Source organism: Protopterus annectens, chromosome 1.part0, assembly GCF_019279795.1.
Source record: "Protopterus annectens isolate FY-2018-M chromosome 1.part0, PAN1.0, whole genome shotgun sequence".
Lineage (NCBI taxonomy): Eukaryota > Metazoa > Chordata > Ceratodontiformes > Protopteridae > Protopterus > Protopterus annectens.
In genome coordinates, this window is record NC_056725.1 from 630,486,853 (window position 1) to 630,506,852 (window position 20,000).

The 20,000-nt window shown below is 36.7% G+C and overlaps 1 protein-coding gene across 1 annotated transcript in view; it reads right to left on the reverse strand.

The window, feature by feature from the left end:
- Window positions 1–7,745, reverse strand: part of PKDCC (protein kinase domain containing, cytoplasmic) — a 217,142-nt gene extending 209,397 nt beyond the window's left edge. Inside the window, exon 1 of the mRNA XM_044061918.1 lies at window positions 6,876–7,745. Within this exon, the coding sequence (XP_043917853.1) occupies window positions 6,876–7,487 (612 nt within the window). The 5' untranslated portion in view covers window positions 7,488–7,745. The remainder of the gene's footprint in view (window positions 1–6,875) is intronic.
- Window positions 7,746–20,000: the final 12,255 nt, after the last annotated feature.

Here is a 20,000-nt window from a genome sequence, read left to right on the forward strand (position 1 = left end):
GTTGTAGTTAAATCCAAGATAGCCAAACAGTATAAAACAGCACAAAAGAACATAAAAGGGCCTTCAAAACTGACACTAAGAAATTAATGAGAAGGATCACAAAGGCATGCAATGTGAATGGACAGAAAGACCAGATGCCCAGAAGCATTAACCTTTTATAATCTGAGTCAGATAAATTTCATATTGGTAAGATTTAATCATGTAAAATTGTAAATGACATGTATTTAAAAAAATCACATACATATATACATGTATGTGTGTGTACTTGTTTTACTTTGAAATATGTTAATAAGCAAACTCATTCTAAAGCAAAAAAGTGCCGTGCTGTAAAACTATAATAAAAAGAGTTTTAAAATTGCCGTCCATTTGCACTAAATAGAAGTCTGAAGACAATCCTTGCGTCCTTTTGGATGCTGCCTGTATGGACAAACCAGGGAAGAAGGCGAAGCTTTAAAATTGATGGGGATTGGTGCACACAGTCTTGAACCTTCCAGGGCGCAGGGCCCTAATGAAGATAAACAAAAGTAGCCTTCTGGATAAGTGCTCCTATACCCAGTATGCCAGCGTGCAATCTGCAGTTAATAAATCTTGGCCTTGTCAGCTGCATAATTCTCAACGAATCAGTGGCAGATCTCAACAAAATCAGGGACAAACTAGGAATCATAAGAGAAATCAGGCACACTTTTAAATTCTTTGAGCTATTAACTTGTGACATTGACAGAATAACAGAATGTAGAGTAATATGTGAAACAAAAAGTATGTAATTATTGTCATTGTTTACTAAGTGCAATTCACCAGCTTTTTCCAAAACGTCACCCATTTTAGGGGGGATTAAGAAGGACAGAGCAACAATTTGTATCAGTCTGGACAGTTGAGAAGTATGCTATGTTTGATCGTCGAAGGGCTGTTCATGGAACTCAAATCATCAACGCTTCCTTTAGCCAAAAGGCCAAATAATCATAAAATCTTACAGCGAACGATGATAGTTGAACAACATCAAGGAAGTGGAATGGAAAACTTACTTACCAGTAACTTAGCTATATGAAAACCTGTCCTTTCCCTATACACATAAGGGGATAAGGAGTGTCCGATGTTCACCTAATCCTCCTGTTGTGGGGGGATGCCCCCCCCATCCTCCTGTTGTGGGGGGATGCCCCCCCCCCCAATTATATATACCAACTCCAAGATCGTACTACAGTAGAGAAAGGGCAAGTTACCCATAAGTAAGCGCTCCCTGCCACTTCCTTGGTGCTGGCCAACTGCCATGTTCCATGTAAATTTTTAGGATGATTTGGCTTTTGGATTAAAGGAAGGTTCGATGATTAGGGTTGGACGAACAGCCGTTGGACGAATGTGTTGTTCGAAGATTAAACATAGACCACAGTGGTACTGCGGCGGGATGTTAAAAATCCCATGGTACTTGTCAAAGATAGCAGGAAAATGTCTACACCATAATTCCACATTACCCAAAGAGAATAAATGTAATTTTATCTTAACCCGTTATCAACAGCATAAATGAGTTCACTGTCCATAGTAGTTAAGGAAAGAGGTGGCTGGAGGGGGTGGACAGGTTTTCCTTAAACTGTTAAATTGCGCCGAGATAGTCTTGACCCTAATTTCGGTACTACGGTGTCGAGGGCGGAGATCATCAGCGTGAAAATGCCGACTACTCAGTAAAAGCTGTCCACTTTGTTAAAATGCGAGGTAACTTTGATCTGAACTCTCTAAAAATAAAGAACAGATGACCTAGTCCTAAGTCGATCAAAACACTATTTGTATTATTGTTATTAACTGCGCGAGCGTGGACACACACACACTTTTTAAACTAGGAGCATATACAGTCTAGGAAGCATACATAAGGCTACAGTGTGGTTCCTAAAGCAATGCAAATGAAACTGTTCTGTAACGGTAACTCCTAAATAGCTAAATGATCCTCTTATTTCTTATAAAAAGGAACTTCAAAGTACTTTTCACGGGGTGTTCCTCACTAAAACTAGCAGCAAGTAAGTTATTGTCGATTATTAGTAAAACCGGATTTGTATGTAAGGTCGATGCACCACCAAATAAATGAACTGCTCTGTTTTACTTAGAATGGCTGCGGAGTGTAAAATGACAGATCCTGCAAAGACTCCAACCCCCCCCCCCCCCCCCAGACGCATATTGCCATCACTAATGTAACAAAATCTACTCAATTTCATGCACCCCTTTAGGGGTGGACGGCAAGGCCTACAATCATAGCTCTCAACGAATGAGGGGGAAAATCCAGAAACAATCGGGGACAAAGTCAGGAGCTATCGGGGATACTTTTAAAATATTAGCAGAATTAACTTGAGACATTGACAGAATAAGAAAATCTGAATTAATTTACATTTTCTGAAGTAAAAGACGTCTATAACTTTAATTGTTGTCATTACTTATCAGGTGTAATTCGCTACATTTTCTCCAAAAGTTATCAGTTTTACGAGGAATTAAGAGAGACATAAGTAAAAAGTTAAGCCTAAATCAAGGACAGTTGAGAGGTACAAGTGAAAAGGGTAGCTACAGACAGGGTACAGTTTCCTTGAAGGTGGCCTGTCCACTCACAATGCTGAGCCAAAACAACAACATGATTTGTCACAACAGATTCAGAAGTAGTCATCACCAAGATAAAATGACCTAAGCATGACGTGAAGTAAATAAATACATCATGGCCTTGGGTAGTAGCACATTTTGTTTGCGGCTATCCTTTACATAAAACTTACTAGGACGTGCATAACAGAAAACTGGCGTGACAAAAGCAGGACTGGGTGGGAACAGGATGGCAAAGTAAATTGTCAGTTGTCTTCTAAATTACACTTGAAGCAGTCAGCTACCACCCAGACCTTTTCCCACGTTGAACTTAGTTCGGTAGATAGCAGAATTTTCATAGTACGGTTTTAAATTTTAAATTACCTACATTCTGCAGGCTTCTAACTTGGTTACTAAAATTAAAACACTGTTGCTTGTATTTTATTATTGATATATGTTCGTATCTGCTTATTTATTTATTGTTCCCAAAGTAAAAACACCCAAGAGCCTTCTAATATCAAACAATCTGGTAAGTATATGTTTGATACATTTATATAATCAACAAATTAAAAGATAACATCCCCTAAGCAACAATCATTAACGACAACAAGACTTAGGAACAAAGTCAAATGCCACTAACAACTGCTTTCAAAGCGCAACAGGACAACATATGTACTAACAGATGGCCCGTCATTTCTTTCTTTTTTAATCTTAAAATATTTTATTTTTTTTTATAATTTACAAGAATTATTGATCCATTTCTACCAGGTGATTCACTTCATATGACAGTAACCCAGTCATACATGCTGCTTAACATGACAACATTTTCATCCAAGTACTTATTATGCAACTTCCTTCAGAAAAGCCTAAGAATGAAGTTTGAGAAAAGTCTCCAGAACATGCACGTTTGGAAATTCTGTTTGTGTGAATGTTAGTTGTTTGCATCTCAGTTTGAGTTCTACAGTTAAGGTTGCCAAAGCCTAATTTACTGCATTCCCATATCAAAGCACGTTCTGAGTTGGTATAATAACTGGTATCTTGCCTGACCATCAGCAGATAGTTGCAACCGAAAGCCCTTTCACAATCTAAACCTGAGTACGTCAGTTCATGATTTGGTGTCTGTGAAAAGCTAGATTTTTTTCTAGAGGGTCATACAGCTCTCAACTGTCCCTAAGTTTGCAGAATGTTAATTGCGGACTCATATGTTGTCCTGTATCTCTTAACACTTTGATATTGTGGTGAATCACATACTTCTTAAGTGTACCTCATTACGAGGAACGTACCTCATTTGGGGTCTTAAAAAGTTCACGTTCCTCGAAGTTCCTCAAAGTTCCACGTTGAAAGACTCTGTCACACATTCAGTGTTAGGAATTTTTTTTACTGAAATCCATTGTAAATAGAAATGAATCATATTAATTCAAAATATCGTCTTTATAAGTAAAACCAGCATATTTTAATCATCCTGACCTTCCTAGTTGAAGTTGTTAGTAAGCCATTAGTATGTCTTCCACATTTGCCCATTTCTTCCACATTATGAGGGCTAGCGTTCCTCATTTTACAGATGGAAGGTTGAGAGTTATGGTGAATCATAGAAAATATTACAGTCAATCAAGAATGCCAGAGATTAGAGTGTCACACTTATTGTTCACCAGAAAACGCACGCTGTTATAGAATATGTTGTTCTATTAATTTTCTATTAATTTTCTAAGTGGATTAAAGTAACATCCAATAATTGTCCCTGACTTTGTGTGTCCATCATGTTTTTGTCTAATTCCTCAGCAAACAAGAGCTATGAGGTTAGCATCAGACCCAGTCAAAATAATATGTACTCCTGTTTAGGAGAACTTCACCCCTGTGGTCTCAGATCACAGAAAAACATTTTTTTTTGGTTTCATCTCTTAGAAACGCGACCATTTCAGCGGGTCACTGTCTGTCCTTTTAAGAATGCCTAAAACTAAAACAGCCATCAGCCTCATTCCATAACCAAGAACAGTGAGTTTCCAAACGTGGAAAATCATGCAAAATGCGAAACATTTGCTAACAGTTTTAAACAGGCAGCTCACACAGTGGTCCACGGCTAAAATGGTAGTTCTTACAAGATGCCTTCTTTACAAAACAATTTGATTCAGTATTATTTACTCCAGATTTCTGAATGCGTGACAGCTCATTGTGCAGCAGGGGTGTGTCATGAGGTAAATGTGGGTACAACAGAGAGTTATATGCTCACATATATTTGCAGCAGTAACAGGCTGACATGGGTAATCCAGCAGGGCCGATCCAAATCTGTATCTGCTGTACTAAGACACTATAAGTGTCAAAAATGGATGAAAGAGCCAGGGCATTAACTGACTGGACTAAACGCAATTTTTCAAAATAAAAATGCTTTGCAACTCATGAGTAAAACATCAGTTTCGAGTCCTCTTCCTAAGTATCCATCGCAATGGTCGGCGTATGTGATTAAAATATCATCTGTACAGCTCCCCCGCACAGCACTTCCATATCTGTGTGACAGGCTGCTGGAAGAAAGCACCGTTACCCTGCCACCTTTCCCATGGATATATAGCATTCAGCAGGAGGCCCTGACCTGTCGACAGGAATACTTACATTTCTGAACCCCAGTCCTCCATATAATGCAAAACCAAACATACCAAACTATCTACTAGGTTTCGCAAACAGAATGGCAACTTTGTATTTCAAATATCATTTAATATTGCATTGCTTACCATGTCTATTAAATGTTGTTGTATTATACTATATATCACGTTTTAAAGAAAGAAGTAAAAACCCAGTCTCAACGGTCGGATCACTCATAACCTCTGGCAGATACTAACTCATTTTCAAGATTACTAGCTACTTTCTTGCTGCAATAACACCGTCTCCGCAAGGGTGTTTTCATGCGCAGTTAGTTCTTCTAGTTTGCATGCATGTATTACATACATGCATGTGAGTGTGCGTGTGTGTATATATATATATATATATATATATATATATATATATATATACACACACACACATACATATGCATGCGGACAGGAATACATGCTGCAAACAGCTACTGCAAGTACAATCGCCCAGCATTTTGGCACAGGAATAAATACTAAACTTCTTTTTGGGTGACAGGGGGCAAAGGTCTATAATTTGTTCTCACTACTTCAAGATCAGAAGTCAAACAGCACTCATGGAATGTAATATTATATATGAGTGGTTTCTAGCTCAGCCAAATATTGCCTATTCAACGTTAACATTAAAAAAGATTTAATTAAATGTTTCGCTGTTTTCGGTGCCCTGATACCCTGTATATTTCGTGCCCCATGTTTTACAATGTAATCTCATCTCTATGCAGTACAAATGACGGGCATGAATGATACCGAAACTATCTCTGTTAACGCAGTGTTTGCATGATGTATGTTTTAAAATCTAATGCTCTCTTTTTTAATTGTTAATTTCTCGATTTTTCTTTAGTAATTTACAAGTGAAATAAAATATACTAACAACAATGCCAATGCAGAAAAATACCGGAACACAGACGTGATCTAATGCCTTATACTAGGCCAACGTAGATTTTGCAAAACCTATTTTGGTCCTAAAATGCATCCGATCACATCTGTATTTCAATGTTTTTATACCTCTGTTAAGGGGACAACATGGCATTCATTTTATTTTTTCTACTTGTATAGGAATATTAATTTAATTCTGCAGCCTTCCTGATTCCGTCAGTATTAGTATTTGGTTGTATATTCCGCTACTCTAACTGAACCATTTTAGCAAAGGAAGCATGGGGTCATCCCGAAAGAATTAATTGTACCTAGTGGATCTCAAAAGCACGCACGCACAAACTGTCATTCCATGGAATGTAATCAGCAGCCAGTTCATGCTTAAGCCATGTATTTCATTACTATGGTGCATTTATGGAATCATTGTCGAGGGCAGAATTTTCCTTCATCAAGAGTAAGAAGTTTTGCAGTTGTTGACATGCGTTCAACTGTGGTGGTAAGTCGGGGAGAAAACAAACAGATAGAAGCAACCTTGTCTCTAAAGCATGCACCTTGGTCATGATTCAGCCACGTTTGTAAACCTACATAACCTATCCCCGAGAAAAAAATAACTCAAAACTACATCCCTATAGTGTTCGCAAATAATTGTTTGGAATTAATGTGGCATCTCTTTCATTTTATAGCTACATAAAAGACAACCTACATACAGCATAAAGGCAGACTCATGAGATACATACCGATCTCACATTACATAAGTAATAAAAACTGTTTTGCAAGTGCATAGCCGTTAGCAGTTTGTGCACCATAGCTTCTAACATGCAGCCATCAGTTTACCTTTAATATATTAGGATGCTGAAGTCGTTGTAAAAGTGTCATTTCCTTTACAATTTTGTAGGACGCCATACGATAGCAATCTTCCACCGTGCCGTACTGCCTCACACAGTTGTCCATATCGTGCCCACCGAAGTCAACAGATTTCAGGGCAACTGCCAAAGTCTGGTTCAGTACTGCCTTGAAAACAGCTTTGGTGTAGCCCGATCCTAAATACTGAATGTCCGTTACGTTTGCAATATCTCCGCAGCCCAGTGCATGGGTTACCACTACGGAAGCGGTAGCTGCTGGTAGGTGAAGCAGCTGGTAGCCCATGGGTGCCCCCTCCTCCTTGTGGTGCACCCTGCTCACCCGCCGCCCCGCCAAGTCCATAAGGCGCCGCTCCAGAGGCCGGGCTGGTGGTAAGGGGGCCCAGTGCTGCCGGTAGCGGACCACCTCTTCATAACGTTCCTTCATTTGTTGCCGTAGCAGTTCACTAGAAGATCCGCCAGATCTGCCCAGCCCCCGCCGTTGCTGATGAGGATCGAAACCAGGAATGAAAAGCAAATTTAACAAAGTGCCTAAGAAAAAAGAAACGCAGAAGGCAGCTGCTGCTGCAATCTTTCGGCGTTTCATCGCCGCTTTGTCTCCACAGTGCTGTTGCGTTTCTTCAGAGATTGCTGTTACTATGATTAGTATTACTAAGGAGCCAAATGCTGCCTATTAGTCGTACCGCTTGTTCCACTATTGGCACCGGCTCCTCACATCTTAGTAAAGGGTTACTAGCCCCCACCCTGCACTTAGCACATAAAAAGATGCTCTGCATGACACTTGCTGCCTCCGCCACACTTATAAGCCTTTGCAAACTGCAGCACTTTCTGCTGTACTTCGCCTTCCACCCAACCCAACAACAAGCATAGCAGTCAGCTTAGCTGGTGACGTAATGTGAGTGACAGCTGTGTATTGTACACTACCAGAGCACCGCTCGACGTCAGGCTAAGAATCGTAGTCAAGAACTGCCTTTGTTTCTATACATTAAGAGGTAAGATAGTAATACAGATGACTACAACTCCCAGAAGGCAGTTCACGTATGGGCGTGGTATCGTTTATAAAGTTATGCAGTTTGATTAAACCGTAAAGAAGAGTTAATTGGCTCTTGGCTAACTTCATTTCTCACTTCAATATGTATAGACGAACTGTTTTATTTACATTTTGTAAAGATGTTTACCCTGCTTTTATGGTTTTATTGGTGTGCAGCATTTTCAGATGCTCGAATTTCGTGCACATTGCTGTAAAACAAGGCAATACAGACAGTTTATAGCTGCATTTATTTATTTCCTAATGTCATCGCAGATTAAACGAAAGCACATACATATATACACATTGGGCAGTCTATTGCATTTCTAAATGCACATTTGTGGGAACTGCTCCTTGAGACAGGAAAAAAAAAGTGTGTTTAAGCTGCTCGAGTTCATGGAGCAGTTCAGAGAAATATAAAAAAAACACCAGCACTTTCTGAAATCGCGGGGTGTTCTCATTTTTTTCACTGTTATTGTACCAAATGAGAGGGTGTACAAAAATAATTTTGCATTAATTGTCAATAGCTACAGTGAGCGTTTCAGTGCAGTTGTAAATCAATCCCACAACAAGCCTCCGACGTGCACGTAAAGGAAGATGTGAATTCGCATGCTGGGTGCCTGTGGTTATCCATCAAACCTACTTTATGATGCTGTTAGCAACTAATTAACAAATGTAATCAATCCCAGGACTTGACAAATAAAAGCTATCAGCAGGAGAAAATAATGTAAACGTCCTGAACAGACACATGCCAACCGAGTCATAAAACGACCCCAAAAACACAATTTAGATCATTAAGAGTAAGGCACGAGCGATGCAATTAATGCAACATTTTGAAACTGTGGCAGACGAATTTGACACCTGTGCCTGTTGCCTGTGTCTTGGTGCAGGCTAAGCACACACACACACACACACACACACACACACACACACACACGTGTGTGTTACATGTTTGAATAAAAACTATGCCTATCATTTTGCTGTGCCTCTGTCAAGCAGTGACGCTGAAGTAATCCCTGGGGTATATCTGGGGTATAATAACGATTAATGGATTAGTTATTATTATCATTTCTCCACTATATTTTCCCTAATTGCATTAAGTAAAAATAATAACAGTGTCCCATACAGATTCTGACTATCGCTTAGCATTTATTTCCCGTGCACACAGAATTAAACGTATTTATCTCATGATTTTTTTATGTTTATTAAAATGTGAGACTTGGTGCACTTTCCTTCTGGGGCAAACCAGGGACACTGGTGATTTGCTTGGGGTCACATCTGTATGTGAGTGGTACCAGTGGATCCTCTACCTATCCCTCCTTACACTATTTATCAATATGCCTTGTATTTTCTTTTAAACAGTTGAGCAGAACATAGTTTCTAGGAAGAAACGATGTGAAAGGGCTGTCTAATAAGAGACCAGCCTCTACCCCATTAAGTATAATTAAACTGTACAATACCCTGAAATGTTTATATTTTATACAGCACTGTATTATGTTATTCACGGATTGTCCGCAGAATTAACGTTTTATGCTGAAGCATTCCCCATTTGTTATTTTTGTCTTTGGTATGCAAATAGGAGCATTTAGGAGCCCTCTCTCTCTCTCTTGCGCACTCGCATTTGTTTGCTGCGCGCCCAATGTTGGAGTATCCCTGTTAAAGTCAAAATAAAATAATAAAAAAAATTATTCGCACAACAGACAGCCACATGCCAATCAATAAATAGCAGGTTGTTTTTGAATGTTGGCAAGATTAGCATACCTCTCAAACTCTTAGTTCAAGAAATCTGGACAGAACCAAAAATACTGGTGGACGAGGATCCAAAAATAGGGACAATTTTAAATATTGTTCTCACAAACTTAAAAAGTTGCTAGAATAACAGATTTTGCATCAACATGCATTTTCCTATGTTATGTCATCGGAAACTCTAATGTCTACCATTATTTAATTACTTTAATCATCAGTGATTTGCCAGAAAACGGAATGTTTTATGAGGAACAGACCAAAAATATGAGACGAAAATCAGAATAGTTGAGAGGTGTGATGCGAATGAAAAGTCAGCATTGCTTCCATACATTTTAGTTTTCCTTAGATTTGTGCCCCTGGTTCATTGCAACCAAGCGTCTAGTTTTATGTTTGATAAGCTCATACGCTATAAACGGAAGGCACTATAGCTCTCAACCTTCTTTTTCTAACTATGGAACATAATGTGGAACAAAATCAAATCACAATATGAACACTGGTAACAGCTTATTGACAGTTTGAACTACGAGTCTCAAAGTATGGTTAAAAGGTGTCACCGTATAACCGTTAAATGTTCTTTTGAAGCATTAATATGATTAAATACTTTCCGCTGGCATTAGTTAAAAATATTAACAGAATTAATGTGTTAACAGACCCCTTCAACGTGGAATTGCGAGAAACATAAGCCTTTTTTACGATTCAAAATGAGGAATATTTCCATAATGAAGTAGAAGTGAGAGGCATGGACACTGAGACAAGTTAATAATCAACTAAAGTACAAAACAATATTGGGATTTTATTGCAGTTAGTGATCAACTGCATTGTAGCTTTCTAACTTCCATCAGTTAAGTGTGGAACTTTGCATCTCCTAATGTGGAATCAGTGGGCAAAATATGGAACAGTGACTAACAGCTTACTTCCTTTTGGCCATCAATTTGTAAAGCCTCCTGAAAGGTATTCTCATTCGCAAGCTGTAGTCTCCACATAGTGTTTTTCTGTTTTCCCACCCAAAGCCTTCATTATAGCATTACTTGGTCATGTCGTCTTTTAACGCACAACCTGCATGACAACTGGATTGATAGAGAATTCCATAGTCATTGGTCGGATTGTTATCAGGATACCCAGGATTTATCCTACTCCTTTTCAAAATATGGGGAGAGGAAGCCTCCCAAGAAACAGCTAATATTCCTCTGGCAATGCAACGTAGGGTTAACACCTGTCCCACTTTACGAGGGACAGTCCCTCTTTGGGCAGTTGTGTCCCGACAAAAAAATATTAAAAATGGCAAATGTCCTGAGATTGTAGGACATAATTATGTCCCATATTTTATGTAATAGTTGCATAAAATAGTTATTTCTGTATCTAAAATACCTAAATGTTACAAGAACAGAATAAGCAACTAAACTGCTGCAAGAATAAGCTTTTATTTAGGCAAAAAAGTTAAGTTCTATCCTTTGTACTGACCGTGGGTATGTGTCGGCCTGTAAAATCTGATGTGTGTCCCGAAAATGTCCCACTTTGGCCGTTTGAAAAGGTGGCAACCCTAATGCAACACAGAGATCGACAAATCGGACAAAGGCATTTTACGGAAATTAAGAATTTTATAGGAGAGGGTGCAAGCCGCCTACACGCTCCATGTTGGGATTGAATCCTTGACACTCTAACCGCTACTTAATATACAACTCCATCCGAACTCACCGTTACTTGAAGAGAAAGATAAATACTCTGAGGGAAAATTGATGTTTTCTTTATCAATTTCTGCGTCATGGCTAAAAAGATTCACTTACCAAATACAAAAAAAAAAAATCTGGAAAAGATTTTTGAATTTGTCCAACTGAAACTTTTTCGTAAACCAGAATAAACACTAAGTGATTAAAACTAATCTAAGAGGAATTACTTTAATTCTGACCAATACTTTGCATCACAATTTTACCTGCAGGAGATGCAAATCCTCTTTAAAGAGGATTTTCATTGTGTTTACTGGTTGAGGACTGCCTGCTAGGACGAGCGCCTGAGGATGTGGCCTGTAATTACTGTTGCTAATTAAAGATTTCACGCTGTTAGATAAGTATTGACCCCACCCCCACCATGTGTCTTCTAGCCCTGGGGTTTGCTGCCCCTGTGTAACACACAAGAAGCCGCATTGCAGGAACCTAAATAAGTTAAACTTGCATCCAAAACAATGCAAGTATAGCTAATGAGATTTTGTAGTGTTGTATTTCCACATATATATATATATATATATATATATATATATATATATATATATATATATATATATATATATATATATACATATATATATATATATATATATATATATATATATATATATATATATATATATATATATATGTGTGTGTTTGTGTGTGTGTTTGTATATATAATATAATGGTGTCATTTATCTATCTATCTGCCTGCTTATCTATCTACCCAATCTATCTTGTCCTTCTATTTTATTTACATCTGTTTGCTGAGGGAGTCCGACTAAAAATGAAAACCCCTTTTCATGAGAAAAAAACTCCATAGTCATATATACAAAGTTGTTATGACAATGAACAAAAGATCTGTTAAAGCAAAGTAATTTATAAGTGTAGAGCAGAGACATATGAAGACTTCAATAATGAATTAATTGCACCGTGCAGTAGTATTCATACAATAAAATAAATATTGTATAAAAATTCTAAATATTTTTTTTATTACCTGGTTTATTTCGTGACTTGGCATCGTAGCTGGACTGACTTCTCAGTAGGGCGAAAGCAGGACTACAAGGAGAGTAACAAAATAGTGGCCGGCTAAATAAATAGTAAAAGCATAACATAGGTGCTTTTAATTGTGCAATTGTCCATTCTCTCCATATAATGCATATGCCTATTAGACATGTTTGTGTACTGACAGCTTTAAAAAAATAGTCTGACCTGTCAGTAAGAAACTTTGGGCGCAGCAATGGTCTTGCTGACTGGCTTACGAGTGTTGACTTATCAAGATCTTTTCCTTGAAAAGTGGTTCTTGGAAGGAAGGAATACGCTGAAAACAAAGCTATACAGAGTTTAGTAATTATTTGTAATCGGATGTTAACTTTTTTAGGGAATAAATCACCCCCGAGGACAGAACAGTATCACAGTGAGACGTACAGTATACAGGCAAAAACACCACCCACCCTAAAGTGATTGCAAATACTATTGCGATGGGAGATGGTCGAAATAACCTGTTTTAATTTGACCTGCGGGATTTGTTCTTGCGCACAGTGACAGTCGCATATCCCATGGAAGTTGTAAGGACGTGGTACTCCTAAACATACCATTGGGCATTGTGCTAAAGCACTCCAGCAAGCAAACACCCAGCCTGTGCCTAAGGGTGTATTGCAATCTTTTTGTAGTCATTGTGTGTGTGTGTGTATCATGCAGTACACACAGTTCATAAATATATGCATATATGTGTAAGATGTTTTTGTAGACTATGGTTTCATCGAAAAGGAATGACTATCTTCCTTAGAAAAGTTGTATGTATGTACAATTTTAAGAACAGTAACTGAGACATATAAGACAAGGAGCTAATAAAACGAGTCTGCTGATTCTAAATACATGAACATTACTTAAACAATAATGAGGGCGCTATCCTGACGTCCAGTAAGCACAGAATGCATTTTTTTCTTAAGAAAAAAAGAAAAGACCAAAATCAGGCATTATAAATAATGTCAATATAAAGTCGTCCATTCTTCCCTTCTCCTGTCCTCGGTGTTCTACATTGAGTGGTCTTTCAAAACCATGTTCTGCAGAGGGGTTGGGGCATGTGTATTCCTTAAGAGATTGTAAGAAAGACTCGTTGGTTTTTATCAAGTAAATTAGCATGCAGTACTTTTCGAAACTAAGTTTTCCAGACGAGACGTACAGTAGCAGGTGCCATGGCCATCCATTTGGCATCCATAAAATGCATATAGTTGCAGTCAGAAACTTGTGCTGTTGTCAGTTTACAAACTCCTATAGGATCAGCTGGTAATGACTGGGACGATAACTAATATGTTTTCCTCCTTGGGTTAAATAGAAACAGTGTGATTATGTAGTGTAGCCCTGGGTATGTGGGTCACTGGATTTTATTGTTTACTAAATTAGAGTCCTTCAAAAATACCAGGACAAAAACACAAATAAAATAAAACCCTCATTAAAAAAGAACAGCTAATGTTATTTTTTGATATTTTTTCATTTTGCATCCTTTTTTGCATTATGTTCAGGCTTGAACTTAAAAATGCATACTTCCACTCTGTGTCTGTCTCAGTCCTAGCCTGATTCACTTACATTAAGTTAATGAATTAAACAATTCATACCAGTGTCCTGCTGCCTGTCCAACAAGCCAGGTTTCACCAGATAAATAAAAGAAAGCAAAAAGGATGTCACTTATACATTTCTTTTGTTGATACCTGATGACTTGTAGTCTTCTATGCTTAACAGAAATAATTTATACAATGCACATGCTTTAGTAAGAGTACATTTTATCTTATTATGTATAATATTGACACTGCATGATCTGGAAGAATATATTTGTTACAGTGACATCACAAATGCCAAGTGCTGTATCACAAGTCATAAATTAGTGTATCCAAACTTTCATTAATTGGTCGATTCAGTTTTCCCTTCCTTTTAGCCTGTGTTTATCTCCCTGCTTGTCTATGTGTCTGTTTGTTTATATATCTAAGTGTCAAAGTACTGAGATTGGTCTCATGTGGAAGGGCAAGCCAGCCATGGCTGTGCATTTTAAGACTGACAATTAAATGGCCAAAGATCATTAAGACTGAGTCTAATAACTTGAAAGCCACAAACTGCTGAAACTTAAGGACTGAAATTCAAAAGTAAGGACATACTACTGAAAGTATAAATGAAAGCAAATGCAAAACAGACAGTACGAGGAAATGAAAGAAGTAAATATTCATTTTAAAGTGAGTCAAGATATATGCACCTCTGCATGTAGGGGTTGGCCTGTGTCCCTTCACATGCCCTTAAATATATACTTTAAATCCAAAGTTGTGGAATCTTGGCGACAAAGAATTAGTATATTCATCCTTTCATTCAGCTTGCTACTATGTCTAGGAAAAAGAAGAAAGTTATCCTAACTGGTATTAGAAATATATATTTGGTGGTACAGGAAGCTTACTCTCTTACAAACATACTTGGTCCTGTACCAAAAGTGCTCCTACCGGCATCCATAAAACAGCATACTGTTGCAGTTAGAAAGTTATGTTGTTGTCACTTACAAGGAAATATATGACCTACTAGGTCATAACTGGCTCACTAACAATATGTTTTTCTTTAACAAAAATTGTACAGCTTGCTCTGCAGACATGACAATGCATGACAACAGTTCTCTGAGTCATACCTGTCCATGAGTGCAAGTCAGTGAGCAGCCCGGGAGAGTTGTCTTTCCTCTGATATCATATAAAGTTCATAAACAGGGAATCATCCTGTTATTCTTCCAGCAAACTCTGTTTATGAATTGTGCACAGATATGGACACAGGTTACACAGTTACGATGCATGGCTGACTACTATGCTTATGAATCCCAGGGCACATTCGTTTTATTTTCATTTGGTGTGTAAGTTCATGTTTTACATTTGCTTTCTTGCATGTATTCTGTCTTATTTCAGGATATTTGAGTTCTCTCCTGTAGCTTTCCTGATATTTTTGTCACTTTAATCTTCAGTCTTATGGTACAGAGCCAATATAAAACACGCAGAAAGTAAACATTTTATCTCAGAAGTACTTCAGATGAAGATCATAAGAATGTTTCAACAAAACTGCAATTTAAATTTCCACATTAGTGTGCCTTACATGTGGACCTGTCTACACATTTGTATGCTTTCTGTACAATTCTTGCTATGGTTGTTGCAGTAGTTGTATCTGACTGTACTATGGCACAGCTACATTATGTCACTATTGGCTCCTCAAAAGGAGGTTGATGTGAAATTTCTTGAGCATCAAGTGCCCAAAGAGAAAGACACGGAGGGACATAAAGTTCATTGCTGTTATCCATAGGAAATATTTGCTGGTGTAATTTCTAGGTGTAAGCCAGCAAATGATTCACTTCTTTCGCTATATTTCTCCCTTTTTCAGCCAGTGCAGCCATGAAATTGATATATATATATATATATATATATATATATATATATATATATATATATATATATATATATATATAAGTTCTGAGGGGGCTTGCTCCTCCACACTGGAAGATGATAAGATGTTTAAAGTTAATTTTTTCACCCTTCTGTATTTTGAGGATTGGTTTTCTCTGTTTCTGATGCCCAGGATTGTGGAGTTCACTGATTCATAGCAGAACCATCACTGTTTCAGTAGCTACCTTATCCTAAATTATTTCTATAGTTTTCATGAAATAGAGAGCAATGTGCCTGATTCTGTAAAAACAAAATGAACATGGACCCTAATTTTCCATTTTTATTTCTGGGGAAAAATGACAGTAATTTCACATTCTGGACTATTTGAATATTGAAAAAATATAGGATTTTCATGGAATTTGGAATTTTAGGCTACAGCACTGGTCCACAACAACCTGCATTTCTTTTTATGTTTACTACTTGTAATGTTGTCAGCTTACATTATTAAATGTTATGCACATAGAATCCACCCTCATTTGCATATATATATATATATATATATATATATATATATATATATATATATATATTACTGCACCAGAAAGTTATAATGAAATCATGGTGAAGACCAGAAATTACACTTAAAAATCATGGGTGTAATTCCTGGATTTCTTATGCTTTCATCCAATGAATAGGATTCCATAAATTTTAAAATAAAAATTAGCATTCTACAAAAGACATCTTATTTAATGAGAACATTAGACGAAGGTGACTAAATGTCGCTTTCATAGGGGAAGATTATGTTATTTTTTTAGATGAACTGTTTAATAATAGCTTTGGATATCTTTGTTTTAAATAACACTGCCTGTGTGACTTTAGATACAGTAAATTCATTGCTTTTAGGTTTAATAACCACAATGTAAATTTATGAGGAGTACATGCATATCCATAAATGAAGTCAACCACTAATTTCCCCTATAACTTAAATAAAAAAAAAAAAGCTAAGTAAGACAATTAACCTAGAGTTGCCTTTCATAATTTACAATCATGCTTGCATATTGGCAAATAATTGATTCCTTTCCCAGTGCTACTATAATATGGTCTTTAAAGGATCTCCTCTGTGTCTTCAGTACATTTGATAAGTGAGTTTGCAGCCATTAAAACAATTATTCAAAGCATAGTATCAATTGTGAAAGACTCCATTCACCCCTACTGCACCAGTTTGTAGAATACTGAAGACAGAGAATTATGGGATTCAGTGGTGAAAGTTGCAGTGCTATGAAGATACAATGATGTGGAAACTCCCCAGATAAAGAGCTTGTTAATTTCTTTACAGAGTATCTTAAGACCAAGAAAATAAATAATTTCAGGGTCTTTGATGTTCTGATCTCCCTTTCTTATTACAGATTTGCATTTGTTTCTGCATTGGTTTTAGGACTGAGGTGACCAAGTAAAATGTTTTGCTTCCCATATGGCCTATTCCTTGTCTGCTACAAATACCATGATTGAGTGAGGTTACCCATTTGTAGGAGTTTTTTTATTTTGCTGTTTATAAAAGAGCAAATTATCCAACATAAACAGTTTTGTGTAACTACTTTGCATGTTTTTTCATCCTGTGGACTGAGACTAAAATTAGTCCACTGAGATTAACACCCTACACAGGTTAACAAATCAAACAAATAAACATGCACATTACGTGTGCCACCTGCACTTGCTAAGGAATGAATGAGAGTCCTGTACATTCCTATATCTAAGAACAGCTTTACTTGTAGCAGGCAAGTACTTCAGCCGGGATCACTGGTGAGGTGCTCCATATGAAACTGGTTGGTAAATTGTCACTGAAGCAGTGCAGCATAATTCCAGGTAGGTACCTACTCATTATTTAACTCATGGTGGGTACTTACTCATTATTTAACTTATGGTGGGTACCTACTCATTATTTAACTTATGGTGGGTACTTGCTCATTATTTAACATATGGTGGGTATTTACTTATTATTTAACTTATGGTGGGTACTTACTCATTATTTGACTTATGGTGGGTACTTACTCATTATTTAACTTATGGTGGGTACCTACTCATTATTTAACTTATGGTGGGTACTTACTCATTATTTGACTTATTGTGGGTACTTACTCATTATTTAACTTATTGTGGGTACCTACTCATTATTTAACATATGGTGGGTACTTACTCATTATTTAACATATGGTGGGTACTTACTCATTATTTAACTTATGGTGGGTACTTACTCATTATTTAACATATGGTGGGTACTTACTCATTATTTGACTTATGGTGGGTACTTACTCATTATTTAACTTATGGTGGGTACCTACTCATTATTTAACTTATGGTGGGTACTTACTCATTATTTGACTTATTGTGGGTACCTACTCATTATTTAACTTATGGCGGGTACTTACTCATTATTTAACATTATTGTGGGTACCTACTCATTATTTAACTTATGGTGGGTACTTACTCATTATTTAACTTATGGTGGGTACTTACTCATTATTTAACTTATGGTGGGTACTTACTCATTATTTAACATATGGTGGGTACTTACTCATTATTTAACATATGGTGGGTATTTACTTATTATTTAACTTATGGTGGGTACTTACTCATTATTTAACATATGGTGGGTACTTACTCATTATTTAACTTATGGTGGGTACTTACTCATTATTTAACTTATGGTGGGTACTTACTCATTATTTGACTTATGGTGGGTATTTACTTATTATTTAACTTATGGTGGGTATTTACTTATTATTTAACTTATGGTGGGTACTTACTCATTATTTGACTTATGGTGGGTACTTACTCATTATTTAACTTATGGTGGGTACCTACTCATTATTTAACTTATGGTGGGTACTTACTCATTATTTGACTTATTGTGGGTACCTACTCATTATTTAACTTATGGCGGGTACTTACTCATTATTTAACTTATTGTGGGTACCTACTCATTATTTAACTTATGGTGGGTACTTACTCATTATTTAACATATGGTGGGTACTTACTCGTTATTTAACTTATGGTGGGTACTTACTCATTATTTAACATATGGTGGGTACTTACTCATTATTTAACTTATGGTGGGTACTTACTCATTATTTAACATATGGTGGGTACTTACTCATTATTTAACATATGGTGGGTATTTACTTATTATTTAACTTATGGTGGGTACTTACTCATTATTTAACATATGGTGGGTACTTACTCATTATTTAACTTATGATAGGTACCTACTCATTATTTAACATATGGTGCGTACCTACTCATTATTTAACTTATGGTGGGTACTTACTCATTATTTAACATATGGTGGGTACTTACTCATTATTTAACTTATGGTGGGTACTTACTCATTATTTAACTTATGGTGGGTACTTACTCATTATTTAACTTATGGTGGGTACCTACTCATTATTTAACTTATGATGGGTACCTACTCATTATTTAACATATGGTGGGTACTTACTCATTATTTAACTTATGGTGGGTACTTACTCATTATTTAACATATGGTGGGTACTTACTCATTATTTAACTTATGGTGGGTACTTACTCATGGTGGGTACTTACTCATTATTTAACTTATGGTGGGTACTTACTCATTATTTAACTTATGGTGGGTACTTACTCATTATTTAACTTATGGTGGGTACTTACTCATTATTTAACATATGGTGGGTACTTACTCATTATTTAACTTATGGTGGGTACTTACTCATTATTTAACATATGGTGGGTACTTACTCATTATTTAACTTATTGTGGGTACCTACTTATTATTTAACTTATGGTGGGTACTTACTCATTATTTAACTTATGGTGGGTACTTACTCATTATTTAACTTATGGTGGGTACTTACTCATTATTTAACATATGGTGGGTACTTACTCATTATTTAACTTATGGTGGGTACTTACTCATTATTTGACTTATGGTGGGTACTTACTCATTATTTGACCTATGGTGGATACCTACTCATTATTTAACTTATGGTGGGTACCTACTCATTATTTAACTTATGGTGGGTACTTACTCATTATTTAACATATGGTGGGTACCTACTCATTATTTAACATATGGTGGGTACTTACTTATTATTTAACTTATTGTGGGTACTTACTCATTATTTGACTTATGGTGGGTACTTACTCATTATTTGACTTATGGTGGGTACCTACTCATTATTTA